Source organism: Ricinus communis, chromosome 2, assembly GCF_019578655.1.
Source record: "Ricinus communis isolate WT05 ecotype wild-type chromosome 2, ASM1957865v1, whole genome shotgun sequence".
NCBI lineage: Eukaryota > Viridiplantae > Streptophyta > Magnoliopsida > Malpighiales > Euphorbiaceae > Ricinus > Ricinus communis.
The window spans coordinates 9,217,808-9,238,165 of NC_063257.1; the positions used below are offsets into that span (position 1 = coordinate 9,217,808).

At 29.8% G+C, this 20,358-nt stretch overlaps 4 protein-coding genes across 7 annotated transcripts; 1 reads left to right on the plus strand and 3 right to left on the minus strand.

The window, feature by feature from the left end:
- Positions 1–556: 556 nt before the first annotated feature.
- On the minus strand, positions 557–2,082 carry LOC8281406 (AT-hook motif nuclear-localized protein 16). Its single transcript, XM_002527059.4, has one exon. The coding sequence runs from the start codon at positions 1,845–1,847 to the stop codon at positions 1,008–1,010; it is 840 nt and encodes a 279-aa protein (XP_002527105.1). The 5' UTR covers positions 1,848–2,082; the 3' UTR covers positions 557–1,007.
- Positions 2,083–6,380: 4,298 nt separating this feature from the next.
- LOC8281407 (probable WRKY transcription factor 75) lies at positions 6,381–11,171 on the plus strand. 3 transcript variants are annotated; one of them, XR_007214913.1, is made up of 4 exons: positions 6,381–6,664; positions 6,814–6,960; positions 8,386–8,580; positions 10,532–11,171. XR_007214913.1 is itself a non-coding variant. In XM_025158766.2 (3 exons), exons 1-3 carry the CDS (start codon positions 6,429–6,431, stop codon positions 7,062–7,064), a joined length of 390 nt encoding a protein of 129 aa, XP_025014534.1. In that variant the 5' UTR covers positions 6,381–6,428; the 3' UTR covers positions 7,065–8,870. The 3 variants fall into 3 exon arrangements, 2 of the variants coding, with proteins under 2 accessions (XP_025014534.1, XP_048227418.1); XM_025158766.2 differs by lacking the exon at positions 10,532–11,171 and having other exon boundaries at positions 7,058–8,870; XM_048371461.1 differs by lacking the exon at positions 10,532–11,171 and having other exon boundaries at positions 8,386–8,870.
- A 24-nt stretch (positions 11,172–11,195) lies between these two features.
- Positions 11,196–13,294, minus strand: LOC8281408. The gene is made up of 2 exons (XM_002527061.4): positions 12,839–13,294; positions 11,196–11,646 (listed from the first exon to the last, which is right to left on the minus strand). The coding sequence occupies exons 1-2, from the start codon at positions 13,205–13,207 to the stop codon at positions 11,434–11,436; spliced, it is 582 nt and encodes a 193-aa protein (XP_002527107.1). The 5' UTR covers positions 13,208–13,294; the 3' UTR covers positions 11,196–11,433.
- A 1,655-nt stretch (positions 13,295–14,949) lies between these two features.
- On the minus strand, positions 14,950–19,271 carry LOC8281409 (MA3 DOMAIN-CONTAINING TRANSLATION REGULATORY FACTOR 2). Of its 2 annotated transcripts, none has more exons than XM_048370616.1 (5): positions 18,693–19,271; positions 17,886–18,220; positions 17,517–17,608; positions 15,571–17,412; positions 14,950–15,287 (listed from the first exon to the last, which is right to left on the minus strand). In XM_048370616.1, the coding sequence occupies exons 2-4, from the start codon at positions 18,151–18,153 to the stop codon at positions 15,577–15,579; spliced, it is 2,196 nt and encodes a 731-aa protein (XP_048226573.1). In that variant the 5' UTR covers positions 18,154–18,220; positions 18,693–19,271; the 3' UTR covers positions 14,950–15,287; positions 15,571–15,576. The 2 variants fall into 2 exon arrangements, with proteins under 2 accessions (XP_048226573.1, XP_048226572.1); XM_048370615.1 differs by having other exon boundaries at positions 17,886–18,370; positions 18,693–19,270.
- Between the last annotated feature and the right edge of the window lie 1,087 nt (positions 19,272–20,358).

The window sequence follows — 20,358 nt, forward strand, 5'->3', positions numbered from 1 at the left end:
ATATTATAAAATATCTTTTGTGAATTCTAATGATTTATAAAAAGTAATATATTTATAAAATTTAATAAAATTTTTATAATCAAGAAGCTTATTATTAATTTATGATGAAATCTGATAATCATTTTTATAATATTTTATAAATTTAAATACGTAAGCTTTATTGTTTATAAAAGGAACATAATCTTATAAAAATATGATTATTTTTATTATTTTTATAAATTTTAATAATTTATAAAAAATAATAAAAATTTATGAAGCATGCTAAATTTTTCCACAAACGTGAGTATATTGTTATTTTGTAACAAATAGTAATTTTTTAAAAATAATAATTTTTTCATAATATTTTGTAATTTAAAATAAAATATTAAGAGTTTGTTTATTTTTAATATTATTTTATGTTTTTAGTAATTTTTAAAAATTAATCTTCTGATTATATAAAATTAATTATTTAATAGAATTATATTTATTGTTTAAAATAAATATAGAATTTTTTGTAAATAATGTAATATATATATATTAGTCATCATGTGCACAGCACAGCAACAATCCAAGCCACTATAATAAATATTTTGAAAAGAAAAAAGAAAAGAAAAAAAGGAGATATACAAAAGGTGTCGACATTACGGCGCTCATTCTCTTGCAGAAAGAAGAAACTGCAGACACTAACATAACATCCCCCTGTTGCCCCCTTCACTCCTCAAACAATGTCCACTCTCTCTCTCTCTCCTTGATACTGTGCGGTTGCGCCCGCCATAAGAGCATTTTTATGGGATCTCTTGTGAGTTACTTTCTGTTGATCGCTCGAGTTTTTTCAGGTGATTTTCGTTTAATTGAATTCATTTCTGTCCAATTTATGGTATCTTCTTTATATTTCAATCAAACCTAATCTTTTCCTTTTCCTCCACTTTTTCTTTTTAATTCCAAAAAAAAAAAAATAAACAGAATCTTTATTTGAATCTATGTCTACGAGTTGCAACACAACCGAACTCGACTCTTGTCGCGACGACTCAGCTGCACTCGTCGTGGTTCATTTGCGTGATGGATCGTCCCGGTGCCCAAGAGTAAATTTCTTGGCGCAGTGTACCGTTGGTAAGCAAGTTTTGTGGCACTCCAAAGAGATCTGAAATATCCAGGTGGTGATGGTGATGGTGATGGAGTTTACTGTTTTGGTAATGCTGACTCTGCACTGCTGCTGCTGCTGCTGCAATTTCATCTTCATCTAACGGCAGGCGATCGAAAGTAGCATTCATGAAAGATGCAGCCATGATCACAACTGGGCCTGATGCAATGAGAGCGCCAACCACTCCCCCGCCCACGACCTGTCCTTGAGCCCCCGCCAAGTAAATGGTTAGCCCTGTAATCCCCGGTGGAGCAGGTGGAGGCAATATTGATCCTAGCAACGAGAGTATCTCAAACCGGCCATGAAGGGTGACAATGGCCCCGGATGAAGCTGGTTGTCTTAGGGTCACATTGGTTACACAGCCGCTCCCACTAAGTACACATATTCCACGCTGCCTCCTCCTGGCAAAGTTGGCTAAGCTCTCACTCACATCGCACCCTGAACTTACCTCCATTGCATGAGCTCTGAGTGCATTAGCACTATCTCGGGTCACAATTATGGGTGGTTTTGGCTTATTTTTTGAGCCTGCCGGCCTGCCACGAGGCCGCCTGATGGTCTCCCCCTCTACGGCAGAAGAAACCGGCGGCACTGACTTGGGTAACTTAGGAGACATTAGGATTGCTTCAATTCCAGGCCGGCGGTAGTTGCCCCTGTTTGGTTCTTGGTTTGATTCCATTATATTTTTGGATCCAATAGGTGGGACTGCTAAGTCTGCACCTCCAGCCATTCATCAATGGACTAAATTCACAGGAATCCCATTCAGCAACCTGAGTTTAAATAGCAACTCATCTGCTAATAATTATATTGCAAGAAGCCAAAAGAATGATCAGAATTAGGAGAAAGTTAAGTGGCACCAACCTTGTGAATGAAAGTTGTTTATCCATCATTCCCACTGCCTACCTCCCAACTGACATGTCCCTCATGTCAAATGCCCTCCCCAGCAGCTATCCATTTTCTCTTATAAATATTCTCCAATGGCAGCATTATACTTTTATGAATTAAAGTAGGTGTAAGCTACATTCCTTCCTATATAGAAAAACAAAAATTAAAGAAAGGGCCTAAAGTATTAAGCTTTTAACATCTGCATACCTGAACTTGCTTACTAATGAGTGTACAGAGTATTTATATTCATAAAACATTGCTTATATATATGTTTTCATGGCACACCCAGAAGAAGAAGTGGACGATAACTACAGTATTAGATTACCAAAAGTATTTGTTTAAATTACTCATTGCTTAACTTCTCAATATAAAGGCTATTTCTGAACTAAATACATTTCACATTACCTCTGAATCATGCCTCAGACTGAAACCAGGAAAATTACAATTAACACTGAGGCGCGGGGAAGACAAGTCTTTTCTATTTATTTTTGTTTGCTAATGGACATAGCCAAACCATTAAATGTATGATAGATTGTTACTAAGCTTTTGAAGGAACCTAATTTGCCGCGTCAATTCTCCCTGTCCAAACAGGGGAACAGAAGAGAAAAAGAAAACCATAAGATACTGTGCAGCCAAAACTATCCATTCTCCCAGTATTGCTTCTTTCTTAAAAGAGCATGATCCGAGGGACGGTCTTCCTATTTTAAGAAATACTTAAATATAACAAATTTTATTTTTTTATTTAAATCTAATAAATTATTTATATTTATTATTTTATTTTATATTTTTTCAATAGACATTAATAGTATCAATTTGAATCATTCAAACTTTCATCTAATTCAGTCATATCAATTATACCGAGCTTAGAAAAAAGTTTTAAAAAAATAATCTCACAATTAAGTTTCAAAAATCATTCATCTTTCATTTAATAAGACTAATTTAACAATGATTAAAATGACTAAAACTATTAATAATATTAATAAATTCAAATATAAATTACTAACAATATAACTCTCATCCCATTGAAAGAAATTGTCACATCTATTTTTTCAAAACATATGATGAAATTATATATATATATAAGCTGAGAAAAGGGATTAATTTACAGGAAATTAACATAGAAATGAGTTGGATAAAGACTAGTGGAAGTGGGCTTATTGAAATGTGTTTGTGCTTTACTACTACTTTCCTTTACTGTAAATAAACTTTTACATTATTTGATTGGATTAAATAAATTTTATTGTCTCGTGTCGTTTCATTATTAAAGTTACAAAATCACACCAATATAATCAATGAATAAGGAATAAGAGGGAGTAGAATTTACCTGATTGGTGCAATTAGATTTTAATACTGTATTAATAGATATAGAATATCACTCTGTGGCCTTCTGATGACAAATATACATTATGAACCCAGATATTAAATGTTGAATGGGTAAAAATTAAAAAAATTTATTAAATTTTGGAAGAGTTTAATATATTTTATTAGTCGAGAGCGTTACGAACTTTTTTTAAATTATATTTTATTTTATATATTTTTAGTTATTTATCATAATCTTTGAAAAAAAGAATAATATATCTTTCTCGTCATACTATTTATCAAAATAAAGACAAATAATGCTTTACAAAATAATTATAGAGTGTGAAATAACATTGAAGGTTTATACCGTTAAAAGAATAGATGGGAATGAAAAAATTAAATATAAAAGATAAAAATAGAAAATAGAAAAGATATTAAATTTAAGGTGAATTTTAGAGCATCGTAGTTGTAGTATATTTTTAATATTTTTATATATTTATTTTAAAAAATTATAAAATTTAAGTCAAATTTATATAAATTATTTTAATATATAATTTTTATATAAAATTACATATTAAATTTTGTTATATAAATTAATCTAAAATTTAATAATTTTTATTTAATAAATATTAAAAAATAATTATAGACTTTCGACATCTTAGAATTCGTTTAGATTTAAATATTTTAAAAGTTAAATAGTATAAAATAATGTCATTTTAAGCTTGAATATATCAATAACTGTGTATTAATTTATAATGAAGTTAGTATGTTAATTCAAGTGAGACCTATCACCGTCATATAAATAATTTAGTCAATTAATAATAAACAGATGAGATATTATATTTTATTATATGTTATTAGTAAATAAAAGGGAGGCCAATGGCTTAACCAAGAAACATTAAAGACAGATACCAAATTCTTGGAACTGAGATACCCACCACATGCTTGAAAAATCTGACTATATATATATATATATATATATATATATATATATATATATGATAAAATATTATTTTAGAATTTTAATATAATTATATATTTATTACGTGTATATTGTTAAATTATAATTAAAATGAAATAATTGAGCACGAGTTTGTTGTTGCTGGTTATGAGAAAGCTCCAAAAGGTTGTTTGACTTGACTTTCACTTAAGCTGCTTGTGATTGGCAGAGTCATACACGTAAAAGTTTGGCTGCATACTGTTTATATGAGTGAGCCATATCGTATGCTTGCTACGTACGCATGTACAAACAACAAAAGGAAAAATATTTTAAAAAAATAAAAAAGAAAAGAAAAAGCCTTCGCCATGCTATAAAATGAACGCCAACACATGTCAATTTGACTTCATTGTTGGTCCCAGAATGTCGATCCTACGTTAACAAACAAGGGTGTCTTTTTTTAGCAAAGAAAAAGGGCCTTTGATATGACTGTTGGAGCAGCGTAGATGATAATTTTTTCATTTCCTAAATACTTATTTAAATTCTTTTTATCAGTTGACCATGGCTGTTAGAATTTACAATAGTTTTAATTTTAATTTAAAACGTTTCATCAATAGCTCTATCTATATTAATAAAATAATTTTTTATTATATATTATTAAAAAATAAAATTTTAATTAATGCCTACAGTTGTAATTAAGCATTATCAGGAATAATTATTTATTTATTTATTAAATATTTAATATCAATCAATTATGATTGATGTGTCAAATTTAGTACTAATAAGTGTACGGACTATTCATACAAGTAACCGGTAAACTTTCGTCAAATCGATCTTTTAAGAAACTGTAAAACTAGTTATTTTATAGATTAATTATTATATAAAAATACTATAAATAAATCTAAATATTTTATTTATATTATTTAAATTATATTATAATATATTTATAATATAATCTAAAAAAATTTAGTTGTTCAGAGTTGTATCTAATCTCTAATATAATATAATATTAGAAGATATTTTATTATTAAATAAATAATAAAACATGTAATATATGACTTAAATATATAATATATAAATTTCACTTATTGAAGGTAAGTATTATGTAAATTTTAATTTATTATATTATTGGTTATAATGAATATATGACGTATCCCATACGCAATGAAACGGCGCATATTAAAATACTAGGAGAAATATAATCTGTTAAGAATTAATTAATTACAATGACAATTCCTCATAGTCCTTGTCAAAGGACACGTGATCGAATTGCTCGATAAGAAAAAAGACACATGATTAAAACATTTATGTTTTTGCATGACCCTGTGTGAAATGGACAACAAATTAAAATGAAAGAATTAAATAAAAACAAGAATATTATATACATACGTTTATATATATTATAATATCTGAATTTAAATCCGATTAGAAGATACATTCAAATTTATTTTAAATCTATTTAAATGATTATTTTTCTTATTCGAACTTGTTCTAAATCTAAATAAAAATATTTATATATTACCGAATTCGATTAAAATCTGTTTAAATTAAATAACTATTAAATATATTTATAGATATTTAAATAGGTAGTTGGTACCCTGCCCATTCAGATAAATATTTAAATAATTAAATAGATATTCGTTTATGGAACTCGTTTATAATATTTAAATTTCAAAATATATTAACAGAAATTGATATAAATAATAAAATACAAAAAGTAAGTTAATCAAATCTAAATATTCATATTAAATATTTAATAATTAATACAATTTAAGTATAAATTTAATAAATTAAATAATATTGTAAATAATAAAAATAAATATAATATAATTTAATTTAATGTAATCTGGTTCAAGTAATGGATATCTGCGGGTTTAAGTTTGAATCCAATATGAGTAGTAGAATTAAATTCTAAACTCGTTCCAAACCCATTTATTATTATTCAAATTCGTCATATTAGGATTTAGTGAGATCATGTAACTAATAATATCCGTCTAATTATTATCTCTAATTTAAAATTTATTTTATTATTTAAAATTAATAAATATATCCTAATAACGTATACAAATGGATAGATGGAGACGACAAAACTTTTTCATATATATATACATGCATGTATTTCCACAAGGGAAATGAGCAAGAAATTCCCAGAGCCTTTCTTTTTCCACTTACACATAATTCCGACCTATCATGTCCGACTCCAACTGCTCTAGCTTCCTGGAAGCTAACACTCCTCATAACCCTAATAACTTTAACCATTTAGATAACTATGAAACCGAGACTGATATTATCGATCATGAAAATTTTGAGCCATTTGATCTAATGGTAGCAGAAGAATTAGAGAGCGATTTTACTTCTATCCTGGCAGAGTTGCAGCAAGAAATCACCACCAATAATACTATCCTAAGCACACCAGATGTCCCCAGGTGCAACGGATTCATACATACATATTAAAATTAAATTATATACTTGTATGTATTATGATATTTTAGTGGTTAATCCTAGTATTCCTTGATGGGTATGTTTCTTTGGTTCTGATGATTTTCTTTTGGTGGCTTTTCTTGGTGTTGTGTAGAAGACATGAAAGTGGAGGAAAGGGAGTGAAGATTGATGAGAGAAAGAGGATAGCATTTAGAACAAAATCAGGGATTGATATCATGGATGATGGATACAGATGGAGAAAATATGGAAAGAAGGCTGTCAAGAACAGTCGAAACCCTAGGTAAATTAATTGATATATAATCCATTTTTACAGCAATTTTTCTCAGTCTCCTCCAGGCAAAATCACTTTTTTTTTCTTTCTTTTCTTTTCTTTTTAGCCCATAGCTACTGATCATGAAGAAGCTATAGAAACCAAGTTGGAATCCTTGAGCAAAAGGCCTAGTCTCTTCTTCTGATCTTTGCTGGCCTCTTGACAAAACCCAAATTAACTCCATCATCACCACCACCACCACCACCATCATCATCAAGAAGTGATATAAGTCAACTATATGTATGCTGCTGCGCGCCCCCGCTGCCGCCAGCGCCAGCGCCAGCGGCACCACAGCAATATCCGAGCATTAATTATGATTATCTTAATTATTAGATTTAAGAGAAAGCAGGAAATTACATTGATAGTGAATATATGGATTACCATATACAGAAGAGTACTTCAGGATTCACACATCTCACATAAACAGTTAGATTTAGGCATATAATTAATTCTGTTTATATATATATATTCTGGAATTGATTAATTACTACAATCCATAGACGCATAAGCAGGTGTTTTTATAGCATCTTGAGCTCATGGGAGTGTGGGGTTTGCATGGAACTTTTTTCTTTTTCTTTTGTTACAGTCGTTTTAGGTGCAAATGGCCATCCTCAAATGTTCCTCTTGCATAAGCTCATACTCTATTTTATTTTCCGGTATTCTAGAATTCCTTTTACCAGTTTCTCTTGCTTGAAGCAAGTTTCTGTGATCCTTGCCTCGCAGTTAGGTTATGTTCGGCCTTTTCATCAAGAAATTGACACATTTCTTTCTATCTATCAAGAAATTGACACATTTCTTTCTTTAACTTACCTTTTTCATGGTTTCTTCTAGACCTGGTCAATTGCAGACTTTTAGATTTTTCTTTATGTAAGTTGATTGAAAACGTTTTTAAAGGAGAGTTTTTGCAGAGCTATAATATATATATATGCTACCATTTTTATACAAAACCGGTAGATGATTGATATGCACATGTTATTTTTATATAATAAAATACGTATCAATAATCCAATATCGAAATGTAAAATACTTTTATATATATTACCCGGTATATATTGACTATAATTAACAAAAACATTTTGAAGTCTTAGTAAATGAGGAAGGGTTAAGGATTTACTCAGTGTGAGATATTACATTGCTCGAGAAATCTTAGATATTGTCGCTCTTTTCTTTTTTTCCTTCTAATTCACAGTATTATTTGAATCAACAAATTTTGAAGTCTATTTATTTAGCATTCATACATGAAATCAACCTATTAATAAAATATTGTTGTTCAATTTTTCGTGATATCTTTTCATTAAAATTTTCATTGTATCATAAGTTCACTTGCTTCTTTTTACCTTAGAATGTTTTTTGCATAACGAACTAACTGTATCATATGCATGATGTGATAAGCAGAAATTATTTCAAATGCTTAAAGGCAGGATGCAATGTGAAAAAGACAGTGCAAAGAGACACAGAAGATCCAGACTATGTCACGACAACATATGAAGGGATGCACAACCATGAAGCCCTTCACTGATTCTGTACGATCCATCAAAGGGCAAATCTTACTAGATGGACTATTCTTCAGCCATTGCATTGCATATTAAGGTAATACAGATCAACTGGCTTAATTGTCTTGTTTTATGACAGTAATTGTTCATAGAAACAGTAATGATTTTCCTATGGATTTGTAGTAACTAAATTAGTTTACTACAAATGTGGATCTCTTTGTCTAACACTTGGGGGGGAAAGATTTGGCTACTTATAATTAAGCTGAGTGTCTTTCACCATCCCAGTAGGTATGTAATCTATATATGTTTGATCTGTATATCCCATATTAGTAAGTGAAGTGATGGATGTATCTATTGGGTCGATGTATAATGGAAAATAATTAATTAGATAATTTTTATTTATACAAAGTATATACACCGTAATGAATAAAAAAAATCACACATATATATGAGTATTTTATACTCTGTGTTGGATGTTTTAAATAATTAAATATACATGTGTTAATTTTTCATTAATTTAACATACAAGCAAAGACATAAATTTAAACTAAATAAGGATCCATGCAATACACCTGGTGTAATACATCTTTTAGGCAAGGTTTAATGCTCTTATCAATATGGCATGAAATTGGATTGTATGATTATCAAAGGTTTTCTTTGAAATGAACATGCATGAAAGGATATATATTAAGTTATAGGAGGGTGTTCAATAGAGGGGAAAATGGAATAAAAATAAGATTTGGCTGACTTTGGAATCATATCCAAAATTATATGGAAACACATTTGAATATCATGGTTAAGTCTCAATTTAATAAAATAAAGAAATCATTATAAACATGCTGTCAAAGAATAGTGAGTTATTCCTTCCCGTTACATAAGACTTCTAGCCAGTGGCGTAATCAGAAATTTTAATCGGTCCGGGCTAAACTATAAATATATTCTTATAATGGCAATTGCTACTCTACCCTAAGTTAAGATTGTAATTTTTAGTTATACTTTTCTGAAATTATCTCCGAATTATAGTAAATTAACAAATTTAAAAATAAATATTTTTTTTTTTCTTAAACTATCCTGGGTTACAGCGGCCCCAGCCCCAAGCTACTTCCAGTGCTATGCAGTATCCTTCAAAACCTTTCTTTTTCTTCCTGATATTTACAAAAAATGGTAAATATTGTCAGAGAGGACCATCAAACTGATTGAGATATAATAATTTACTAAAATTAATAAATATGTGTCATTCATTGATCAATCAAATATATATATAAGACCATATATTAAAAATAAACAAAAAAAAATCTCAAATATATTGTATATGACCGATATATTACTATTTCGGTTTCATAATTTCGGTTTTCCGAATCAAACTAGATGAAAACTATAAATGGATAGGACTATACTTTTCAAATTCAAATGTTTATTCTTAAGGGAGAGCAAAGACAATCAGTCTCTTGTATGGCCATTCAGTGAAGCACAAGCTTTTTGACGTTTCACAGCTGCAAATTCCCAATTGGGAACTCAATTTTATTATTCTTGACGATTACGGATTTGCCCATTTCACCATTTCTTTGAGGCTTTACTTCTTAGAAGGAGACTTATGCTTTTAGTCAAATTAAATATTATATCTGCATTTAATTTATGATTTTCTCCACTAGAGTTAGCACACAAAATACTCTTGCAACATCTTGTAAATTAATTAGATATTTATGGAGTATTATTTATTTTCATCTGATACGTGATATAAGTTAGCAAGTAATTAATATCAATTTTGTAAATAGATTAATAGATATTAACCATCCATAATTAAAAAAATCAACCAATATAGATATGATAACTAATTAATAAATAATATCATATGTCGTTATATAATTGATTTTATCTAAGGGTGGATGACGCAATAGATTAAATCTAAATAATTTTTTTTTTCTTATTTCCCATTGTGAAATAGGCAATTGCCCCACATTTCACACTGTGAAACAAGCCCTAATATCTTTCTCCAGCACAATTGGAAGCTGTATTTATACTATTTTCTGGAACTTTTACATGCACAGTCAATTTTAATCACTACCGTACACCAAGTTCCGAAGACATGCAAGGAGGAGAGTATAAAATTATGGAATGATTTCAGAGCTGCCACTGTACAGGAGGAGAGTAATTCAAAATTCCTAGATACGAAGAAGAGTAACTTGGTCTCCTTAACCTGCAAGTTGTCTTGAGATCAACTCTGATGCCTCCTCTGTAGAGGGAAGGCAAGAGGTGCAAGTGGCCTTTGTGTGTCAAGGGAATAGAGGTGAGGTTATCTTTGAGGCAGCCAAGAAAGTTTTCTGCAGTTTGAGCTTATTACCAGAATCATGAGCTCAAAGAGGTTATTTTCAAGTCTAATGCCTCAGTGGTGATTGCAAGCTATGATCGCCACAAGATAACTCCCTGGGTACCCAGTGGAAAGCCTTATTTTGTTTTTGAACACATCAGGTCTGGTAACTGTGTTAGTTAACAGAGGGGTTTATGTTTGTTTCCCTTGAGCTGTGTAGGCTGTTATCTCAAGATGTATCTCTTTCTATCCAAAGTAATGAATTAATCATTATTTTGACCGAAAAAGAAAAGAAGACGGCATCAAGCTACCTAGCTACCATATAGAGCAATCACTGAAATGTATTATTCCTCAATAACAAGCTTACTAGGAAAATGGAATTCAATCACAATCCATATAGTTCATTGTGGCAAAGTATATTTCAATCTCATTTTTCATTGGTCTATTGATGATACAATTAAGTCTTCAATCAAAACCCAATCAAGCCAAACAGATAAATAATTGCCTAGTTAATATTGTTTTGCTTTACACAAAATTTCTAAACAGCCAAAAAGAAGGCACTTCCACCTTCATTGCATCACTTCGAAGGAAAGAGAGCGAGAGAGAGAAACGAGGGAAAAAAAGAAACATAAAGGCGTGTATTTACCAGCCATGCTTCTTTAAGAAGTCCCTTGTTCTCTTCCTCATGCGGGTAAAGACAATAACTGCACAAGCAAGGATCCAAGGGGGGAAGCTTCCACCAAAAAGGTTTGAGTTTTTGATCCACTGTGGAGGTTCTTTCAATACCATTGTTATAAAAAAGGTTATAACTGCTACCCCAAACAAGATCTTGGTCACAGGTTTGATCAAGGAGTCCTGCAATTTCACAATGCAAATGGATAAATAACTATTTCATGCCTAGATGGAACTTCAAAGTTTAAATAACTTTCAGCAAAAGAGCAGGTCGTGCCCAATCCATGTCGAAGAAAGATTGCTATGGAAAAAATATTACTATTATAAATTTCAACTAAGCACACTGTGGAAGGCGTGGTACATAGGCATATTATATATCACATAATCACAAGTGCTCATCAGAGTAATTTTTATCGGGCATAAACCACAATTTCAACTGTCAAATTTGAAGGGAGTTGCAAATTGCAATACTCATTTTACCAAAAGAAAAAAAAAAGAAAAAGATACTTAAAATAGTACAAGTATTAAATCGTTTTACTCATGCAAGCAAACCTGCCAAAAATGGAAGTTATATTACAAAGCGAAGAACCGGATGGAACTCATGAATTAGTAACCTTCATCTATCTAAACATCTCTTTTGTTTAAATCTTCTAAGGCAAACTATTCAACGAAAAGGTAAAACATATCTTACTATAGTACAGTGGCAATTGGAAAGTATAAATGGTTATGAACAGTAATCCAAAGTTTCTAACCCCGTTTCATGACCTATATTGGAAAATTCTAAACAGCTTAACCAATTCAAAAGACAAGTTAAGTTGGTAAGAACTATCAACGCTTCCTATTTATTCGCAATATACAGATACGCCAATTGGGACAATGGATCATTGTGTACCACCTATAAAACTCGTCTGAGAGAAATTCTAAGCTGGTGCGTAAAACATTCATGATCTTTCACTCAAGCTAGCATGCAGTGCCTCTACAGTCAGAATTTTAAGTAACTAAAGTTAAAACTAATTGAAGATTGAATTTTGCATGTTTGGAATAAATAATTTTCAAGAATCCAATTCAATTCTTGCAAAATCATACCATAATTTCATTTCTTTCAGAAGTACAAGAATTCAGTTATTGCAAAATCATGTCATTTGTGGGCATTGAAAGAATTGAATTATAGCAATTACGATCTTTTCCGAACGTAAAAATGGCAAATAGGACTCAATTCAATTGAATTCTTGCATTTCTTTAAGATTTCACGAACACTATGCAAGTATAACACAGTGAATTTTAGCTTCTTAGCATGATTTTAAGTATAATCGCCAATAATTATCATTCAACTTTTCACTTTCTCATTAAGAAAAAAAATAAATAAAAATTGTACCTTAGGTTCTCCATCGATATAAATAACGGATCCATCTCTATACCCAAGCAAAGACCTTCCATTCCTGGGATTAAACCGAATCGGGGCGCCCCGACCTGAGCCACCGGGACTAAAAGCGTAAACCGATTTGAACCCGTATTTTTCTAGAATTTCTCGTACCTCTAACTGATCCTGGTCCCACCCACCTAAGCTTGACTTGAACACCTCTATCGGTCCTTTCCCTTGTCTGTATACATGAATCTCTATCTCCGGCACTTTTGTTCTCACTGTCTTCGCTTTTGTGCTCGGAGATACGTTCGGAATCGGGTTAGGGTTCGGTCCCGGTGAAGATTCCTTAGTGTTTGTCTCTTCCATTTCTTTGATCTCCATTTTTGCTTTTTCTGGCTTTGCTAGCCGGCCTCACTGGCCAAGCAAATGTGTATAAACTATGAGAGTTTATTTTACTTTTTAATTCTTTTTTTTCTTTGCAATTTTCAAGATAAACCTTTGGAGTAATTTTAAATTTTATGATTTTGATATTACTAACTAATGGTGTTTTTTCATTTTAAAAAACATTTTTATAATAAAAATATTTTGGAAATATTAAATATAAAAATAAAGAATTTATTTAAGCCAACAGATTTTTATATTTTATTATATATTACATTCTTTTCATAATAACTATTCTTTTTAACTTTTACAAATAGTAATGTTTATGTGTTTATAAAATAAAATAAATACATTAAAAAAATTATTTCATAAAACTATTTTTTATAATATAAATTAAATATATGTAAAGAATATTTCAAAATTGTTGTAGTTATTTATAATTAATTTTATTGTATTTTACTATCTTAATATTTATTTACTTTTTTTGTTATATTACAAAATTCTTTTGATGGCAGTTAAATATATAAAATAATAGTAATATTTTTTTCTTTAAATAAGTAACAGTAATACTTCTAAATTTTGTGGTGAAACACCTTAAATATTAGGTTTTTACCACAACAATCCTACATGAAATAAGTAACTAACTATATGTATATAATATAGTCATTTACAGGCATTATATAGGTTGTTTTATTATTATTTTAACAATAAATAATTTAAAGATTTGATGACTTATTATTTTAGTTTTGATTATAAATAATAATTTAATATTTAATAAAATTTTAATATTTCATTAATAATATTTTTATATTGTATTATTTTAAAAAATAATTTACAATGAGATAATAAAATTTCTATTATTATTTTATTATATATATGTATATATACATATATATATATATATATATATATATATATATATATTACATTAGATAATATAATAAAAATATTTTATCTATGATTAAAGTTAATTATATAACTTATTATTAGAATTATTATATATCAATAAAATAAGTGGAATGTCTATTAATATTTAGTTAAAATTTCAACGGATAATCTCTAATGTAGATACATAAATTTATATTTTTCCAAATATATATATTTATTTATGTATATAAATAAATTTATTAGTCAATTTCTTTTCATTTATAGATAATTCTTTATTTGAAAAAGTTATCAAATGATTTTTGGGCATTTAGATTTAGCTTATATATATATATATATATATATATATAGGCTTTGAAGTGGAAAAAAAAAAAAAAAAGACTGTGGCTTCCCTTCGAATAATAGGCTCCTATTTTTACCAAAGATGAGGTAAAAGAAGCAATTTAAATAGAGTGAAAGCATTGGTCTTATCAGTTGCATTACCCGAAAAGAAATACTATTATTAAAGCCATCAAACGGCTTGCAGATTTGCATTATTTTCTGATATTAATTTCAACATTATATATAGCTATATATATATTTATATTTATTAGTTTAATTTTTGATATAATATATAATAAATATTTAAATTTTATTATTTTTAATATCTAAACATTTTTAATTTTTCATTTAAGTATTTAAATTTTATTTTTTCTGAATATTTAAATACTACTTTAATATATGTAGGTCTTATGTAGATTTATTAAATAAAAACATATGTCTAAAAGTATTAAAATATAAAAATAATTCAAGTGTTTAATAAATTACATAAAAATTCAAGAGTTAAATTGATTAAACATTAAAATTCAAATGCGACAAAATCATAAGAACACTAATTACTCATTATATAGAATGATACACTATTCATACTAATACAATAATATAAGGGACAGATTAAGATATAAACTACAACTTGTATTGTTTCTTTTATACTCCTAAAGAAATTAACATTGAGAATGTATAAATTGTCATCACTATAAAAGAGTGTCAAGCCCTCTTTAAGCAATGAGAAGCCTGTCAAAATGTTTATGAATCCTGCAATAGAAGATGACAGTTTTGCAGAACAAACGGACAGAAACCAAATAAGATCCATCTGGTAATTTTCTTAGTACTTTTGATCAGGGAGTTGTGAAGCAACAATAGAAGATCACAAAACCTGCCATTTTCATAAAAGAATGCGACATATTAATCCACTATTAAAAGGATAACAGTTTAGTAAGCTATACATTTAAAATGATGCTGACATGAATAGGTTTAAATATACGAAGTCCAAATCACAAGTTTATTTGCTCAAGTAGAACTAGTTTGCATATAGCAAGGTGAATAAATTGTAGTATTCAAGGGTTCATACCAATGATAAGCACTTAAACTTCCTAATATAAGGTTCAATAGAAAGACAGCTAGGAAAAAAGGAAATTGCAAAAGGTAATAAGGATTACCCAGTATCACTGAGAGTTGCCATTCTCTACAGTATGTCCTGATTTATTGCAACAAAATGAGGAATCCAACCACCCTGCAATTTTAGCTTTCTCAACATACTGTACAAATTGTTTCTCAGCATCCGGCACATCAAGAGCCAAGTCATCAAGAGATTCTGCTACCCTTCCAAAACCTTTCATCATCTGATATGAGGTTATGAGCCCAGAATGGAAACTCTCTTCGAGTAACCCCCACAATCTTCGACTCTTCTTCTCAATGATAGTCACAAGTGCCTTTTTAACCACCTCATGGTGAAAAAATGGCATGCCTAATTCTTTTATGCAGCGGTAGGCTTCCCTGATGTCCCCTCCGGACTCGAACTCCTCCAGTAACTTCCCAATTTTATCCTTGACATCCTCAACTGCCCATCCAGGCCTACTGCTTCCTGCACCACCCCAACACCGTAGAATTCGCTCACCTGATAGTCGAGCCTTTAGCAATGACTTTGCCATTTGAAGAACCTTACTCCCGATTGATTCTAGCCCTAAAAACTGGCTTCCGATTTCTTCTAAATGTTGTGGGGCTAACACTTCATCCACCACTGCTCTAGCTAAAAACATCGCGAGATCCTCAACAACGACTGGGTTATCCAAAGCAGTATCATCTGCAGATTCTATCAACATAGCAAATCCATTCACAACATCATCTGCTGGGAAACACAAAGATGACAGCAAAACAGAAGCCATTTCCTTCTCCCTATTTTTTCTATCCATTGCGAGAGTTATCAATCTTTTGACAAAGGTAGCATTCAGTTCAGGAGAACTATTACTGTTCTCACATTCGAGACAACTACTGACCTCTGACATATCACCAGACAAGAAATATTCTTGAACAATAGATTGAGCCTTTGCCTTGAAGATTTTGGCAGCACTATCTTGTAAAGGTTGTGTAACTGGTGCTACTGAGAGTGACTTCAAAGATGAAGCACATAACCATCCCTCTGATGCAGCCTTGGAAATTAAAGACTGCAATATTCCCCGTGCATTTGGGATGTCAAGCGACAAATCATCAACGGCATCTATAACCCGGTTAAATCCTTTTGTTATTTGGCTTGTATTAATGAAACCTTTTTCAGCAGCATCCTTCAGCAATTCTAGTAGCTGACCTTCAGCCTGCTGCCTTTCCATTGCCATTACAAGAGCCCGTTTAATTATTTCGTGATGGAAGAAGGGAACTTTTAAATCCTTGATGCATCTGCAAGCCTCTTTCTTGTCACCGCTCACTATACACTCTACCAGCAAATTGTTTATCTTAGCCTTCACATCCTCAACTGTTTTGTTCTTGCTTCCTCCCCATCGGCGCTCAATAATTTCCGCATGAAGAGGAGCTGCTAGATAGCTCTTTTCGGCTCTTTTTAGCACATCAATCCCTTTAGAATCTGCAGGTAAAGAAGCCATTTCTTTCTTAATGAATGCAGGGGGTAGTATGTCATCAACCACAGCTCTAGCAATAAACAATGCAAGAATATCAACAGTGTCAGGTATATCTACGATTAAGTCATCCGCAGACTCCACCAATTTAGTAAACCCTTCGTACACTTGTGAAGGATCAATGATGTCAGCGTAAAGAGCAGAGATAAGAATAGCAGCCATTTCCTTCTCTTTGTCATGCCTATCCATAGACATAGAGACAAGTTTCTTTATGAAATAATAGTTATAGCTTGGCACTCCAAGTTCTCTCAATTCATTGGCAGTTGAAACAACATCATCAGTTGCAAAATATTCTTCCACTATTACTGTAACCTTCTTCTTGTACTCCTCAAAATCTACTATCAATTTTGTCCTGCTTTTGTGATCATATTCCTATAAGCAATAGATGTGAACTTAGCATGTGCAGTAAATGAACTTAATTCCATAAATAATATCCATGGATAGAACAGAAAGTGAGATGTGCTATTATTAAGTACCTCACTATCATAGTTTGGGTCCTTGGGATCAAGAGAGTAATCGCATTCTGTATCAAGCAGTCCTCCCCATGTCCCTTTACCACCCGAGCCACCTACAAGAAAAAGATAATTACCATAACAGCTAGCTAACAGATCATAATATCAGAGAGTATTTAATCCGCAAAAGGTTTCTATTAACTAATTAAAGATGAAATGATAAAAAATTTGTGTTGTCAAGAATAGACTGTCTGAAGAAGTCTATGAGGCTAAGACGCAACATAAACTGCTCATGCAATTCTATCTATTGGTTTCTAATGCGTATTTGAGCAATCCATGCATATGATGAGATAAAGCACAGATTCAATAACAATATTTTAGAAGTGATCTTGCCTTTCTTGGGGCGACCATCTATTGGAGAATGTGAATGTCTCTCATTCTTGACTGGGCTCCCCTTGCTTGGACTTCCTTTACCTGTAATAAATTTCCCAGGTGCCTTTTGGTAGCTAAGGGACTTTGGGGAATTAGGTGATCTTAAATACTTAGGAGACTTTGTATTCACTGAGATCTGCATTGGAGGTGATTCTGGCGACTTCCGTGAAGAAGCAGCTTCTGCAAGCTCCTGAGGCTCTTCCAATACAGAACCATCACCACACTCCATCACCCTAAAATTCTCAACTCCACAAACCAATCACTGGTTCAGAACAGCAAATCTGCAGATCGTCAATCTGTGTATACCATCAATCATTAACCAGTGAAATCCTCTACTATTCATCACATATTCAGTAACACGACGGTTTTTGAATCTGGCTTTTTTGACATTGAAATTGTGACTGTAATAAAAGAAGCTAATCTGCTTGCTCCAGTCGTATTCAAACCTTCATAAAATTCGAAGACCAAAAAAGAAATTAAAAATACTTTCTTTATTTAAACTATAAATTTCAATCCAAGAAAGTTAAAGAACCGCCACCCTCTTGCCATTGATGCAAGAATCCCATATTAATTTCAGAGACAGAATGCTACCAGTCCCCTCCTGAAAAGGAAACTGATATGCATAAATCTTTAAAATCATGTTAGCATTGCTCTTTGAAAAACTCTCAAACCAACATTAATCTTGCTAGTCAAGAAAACCAAAACTAATCGAAAAGAAAATTAGAGCACTAATTAAGAGAACAACAAGTCTTATCTCAGAAAACATACAATGGTAACAAAACGACGTTCGCCAGAGCGACAGAGCACGCCGGCGATCAAAAATATGATTGCGTAACTTGCCGGAATTTTAGTGGATTTTGTCTAAGTTGCTCTTTAGTTATAAGGTACGTTGTTGAATTGAATTGATAAAAACTGCAAAAGAATATGTAAAAGAAGAAACGATTTTTAGTTAGTTTTAATGCGAATTTGTTAGCATTCAACACGGATCTTGAAAAGATAATTTCCTCATTGAATGCCTGGCTTTTGTTTTGCCTTCTGAAACGCGAAAAGTAATTGCCCGCGAAACTCGTTGATCTTTTGACTCTTGTAACTGATTCTTTGTTTTTGTTTTTTTTTTTTTTTTTTTTAATTATAATCAATACGAAATATTTTTATTATTTTATTTAATAATGAATTTATTAGCTATACTTAAACATTAATCCACCTTTACATTAGTTCAAGCAAAGTAATTAGTGTAATAAAAAATATAATGCAATCACTCTAATACTGGCTTTAAGCTCATATTGCATGATTATTATTTTTTAATCGGACAATTATTATTTTACAAATGAAAAGAAAATAAATTCAAATTTAGTATTTTGGTTGAGATATACATATATTAATTAAAATTGTAGTTAAATAAATAATTAATAAATTAATAATAAAACATGTCCAATTTCTTTAAGTAATCAATTTTAATTCAAATTTTTATTACTTTAATTCATTATTAATATTTTTACATATGAATTTAATTATTAATTAAATTTTAAATTTTAAATTTTTATAATTTTATTTAGTTATTTTAAAATTTTAAATTAATTGTCTATATTTTAAATTTATTTCTAAAATATTTTCTGATTGAAAACGTAACAAATTGATTGTATAATAATTGTAAACCATAAAAAATCTCATATATAATATATATATATATATATATATATATATATATATATATATATATATATTCTTTCACACATCTTACATTTAAATACAGTAAATGTGTTATTGATTTATTATTTCTTTTAGTCAATAAATATTTTAGTAAGTAGAATTATATGTCACATTTTTTATGTAAATTTTTTTAAAATTATTTTTAAAAGTAAATTAAAATTATAAATATTTATTTTAATTTTTTAAAATAATTAGATAAACTCATTTAAGAATATAAAATTATTATTTAATTAGTAATTAAACTTATATATTATCTTGTCATTTTTAATTACTTTTTCCATTAAACTAACGATTCCCAAATTCTTTTAATTTATTTTTAGTTATGAACAACTTTTCAGTATTTTTATTTTTTTTTATTCATTAGCATTCTCACATACATTCATAACTATTATACTTCCAATAATTTATGTACTATTAATATTTATAATTTTCTATATTTTTAAGAAAATAATTATCTTACTTTATTTCAGAAAAATAACTTTTCTTTTCATCTCGAATTATAATATATTTTTAATTATTAATTCAATAAGTAATTTTCAAGTATGTCCTTTAGATAAATGAAAGTTATAAATTTAAATAAAAACTACATATTATAAATTAGTTATCATATAAAAAATAAAATAATGATTAGAAATCCTTCATAAAATCATAATCTAACTTATTTTTATCTTTTCTAGATATAGTAAAGAGATTCTTATACTTTTATATCTTTTCCATACATATG

What these genes read in the sequence shown, in the direction of transcription:
- LOC8281407 (XM_048371461.1), top strand. Translation starts at nt 6,429, where the DNA reads ATGTCCGACTCCAACTGCTCTAGCTTCCTGGAAGCTAACACTCCTCAT. An exon ending in AGCACACCAGATGTCCCCAG is followed by an intron (nt 6,665 to 6,813) that starts GTGCAACGGATT and finishes GGTGTTGTGTAG; the next exon opens with AAGACATGAAAGTGGAGGAA. An exon ending in AAGAACAGTCGAAACCCTAG is followed by an intron (nt 6,961 to 8,385) that starts GTAAATTAATTG and finishes TGTGATAAGCAG; the next exon opens with AAATTATTTCAAATGCTTAA.
- LOC8281406 (XM_002527059.4), bottom strand. Translation starts at nt 1,847, where the DNA reads ATGGCTGGAGGTGCAGACTTAGCAGTCCCACCTATTGGATCCAAAAAT.
- LOC8281409 (XM_048370616.1), bottom strand. Translation starts at nt 18,153, where the DNA reads ATGGAGTGTGGTGATGGTTCTGTATTGGAAGAGCCTCAGGAGCTTGCA. An exon ending in AGATGGTCGCCCCAAGAAAG is followed by an intron (nt 17,609 to 17,885) that starts GCAAGATCACTT and finishes TTTTTCTTGTAG; the next exon opens with GTGGCTCGGGTGGTAAAGGG. An exon ending in ACCCAAACTATGATAGTGAG is followed by an intron (nt 17,413 to 17,516) that starts GTACTTAATAAT and finishes TATTGCTTATAG; the next exon opens with GAATATGATCACAAAAGCAG.
- LOC8281408 (XM_002527061.4), bottom strand. Translation starts at nt 13,207, where the DNA reads ATGGAGATCAAAGAAATGGAAGAGACAAACACTAAGGAATCTTCACCG. An exon ending in ATATCGATGGAGAACCTAAG is followed by an intron (nt 11,647 to 12,838) that starts GTACAATTTTTA and finishes GTGAAATTGCAG; the next exon opens with GACTCCTTGATCAAACCTGT.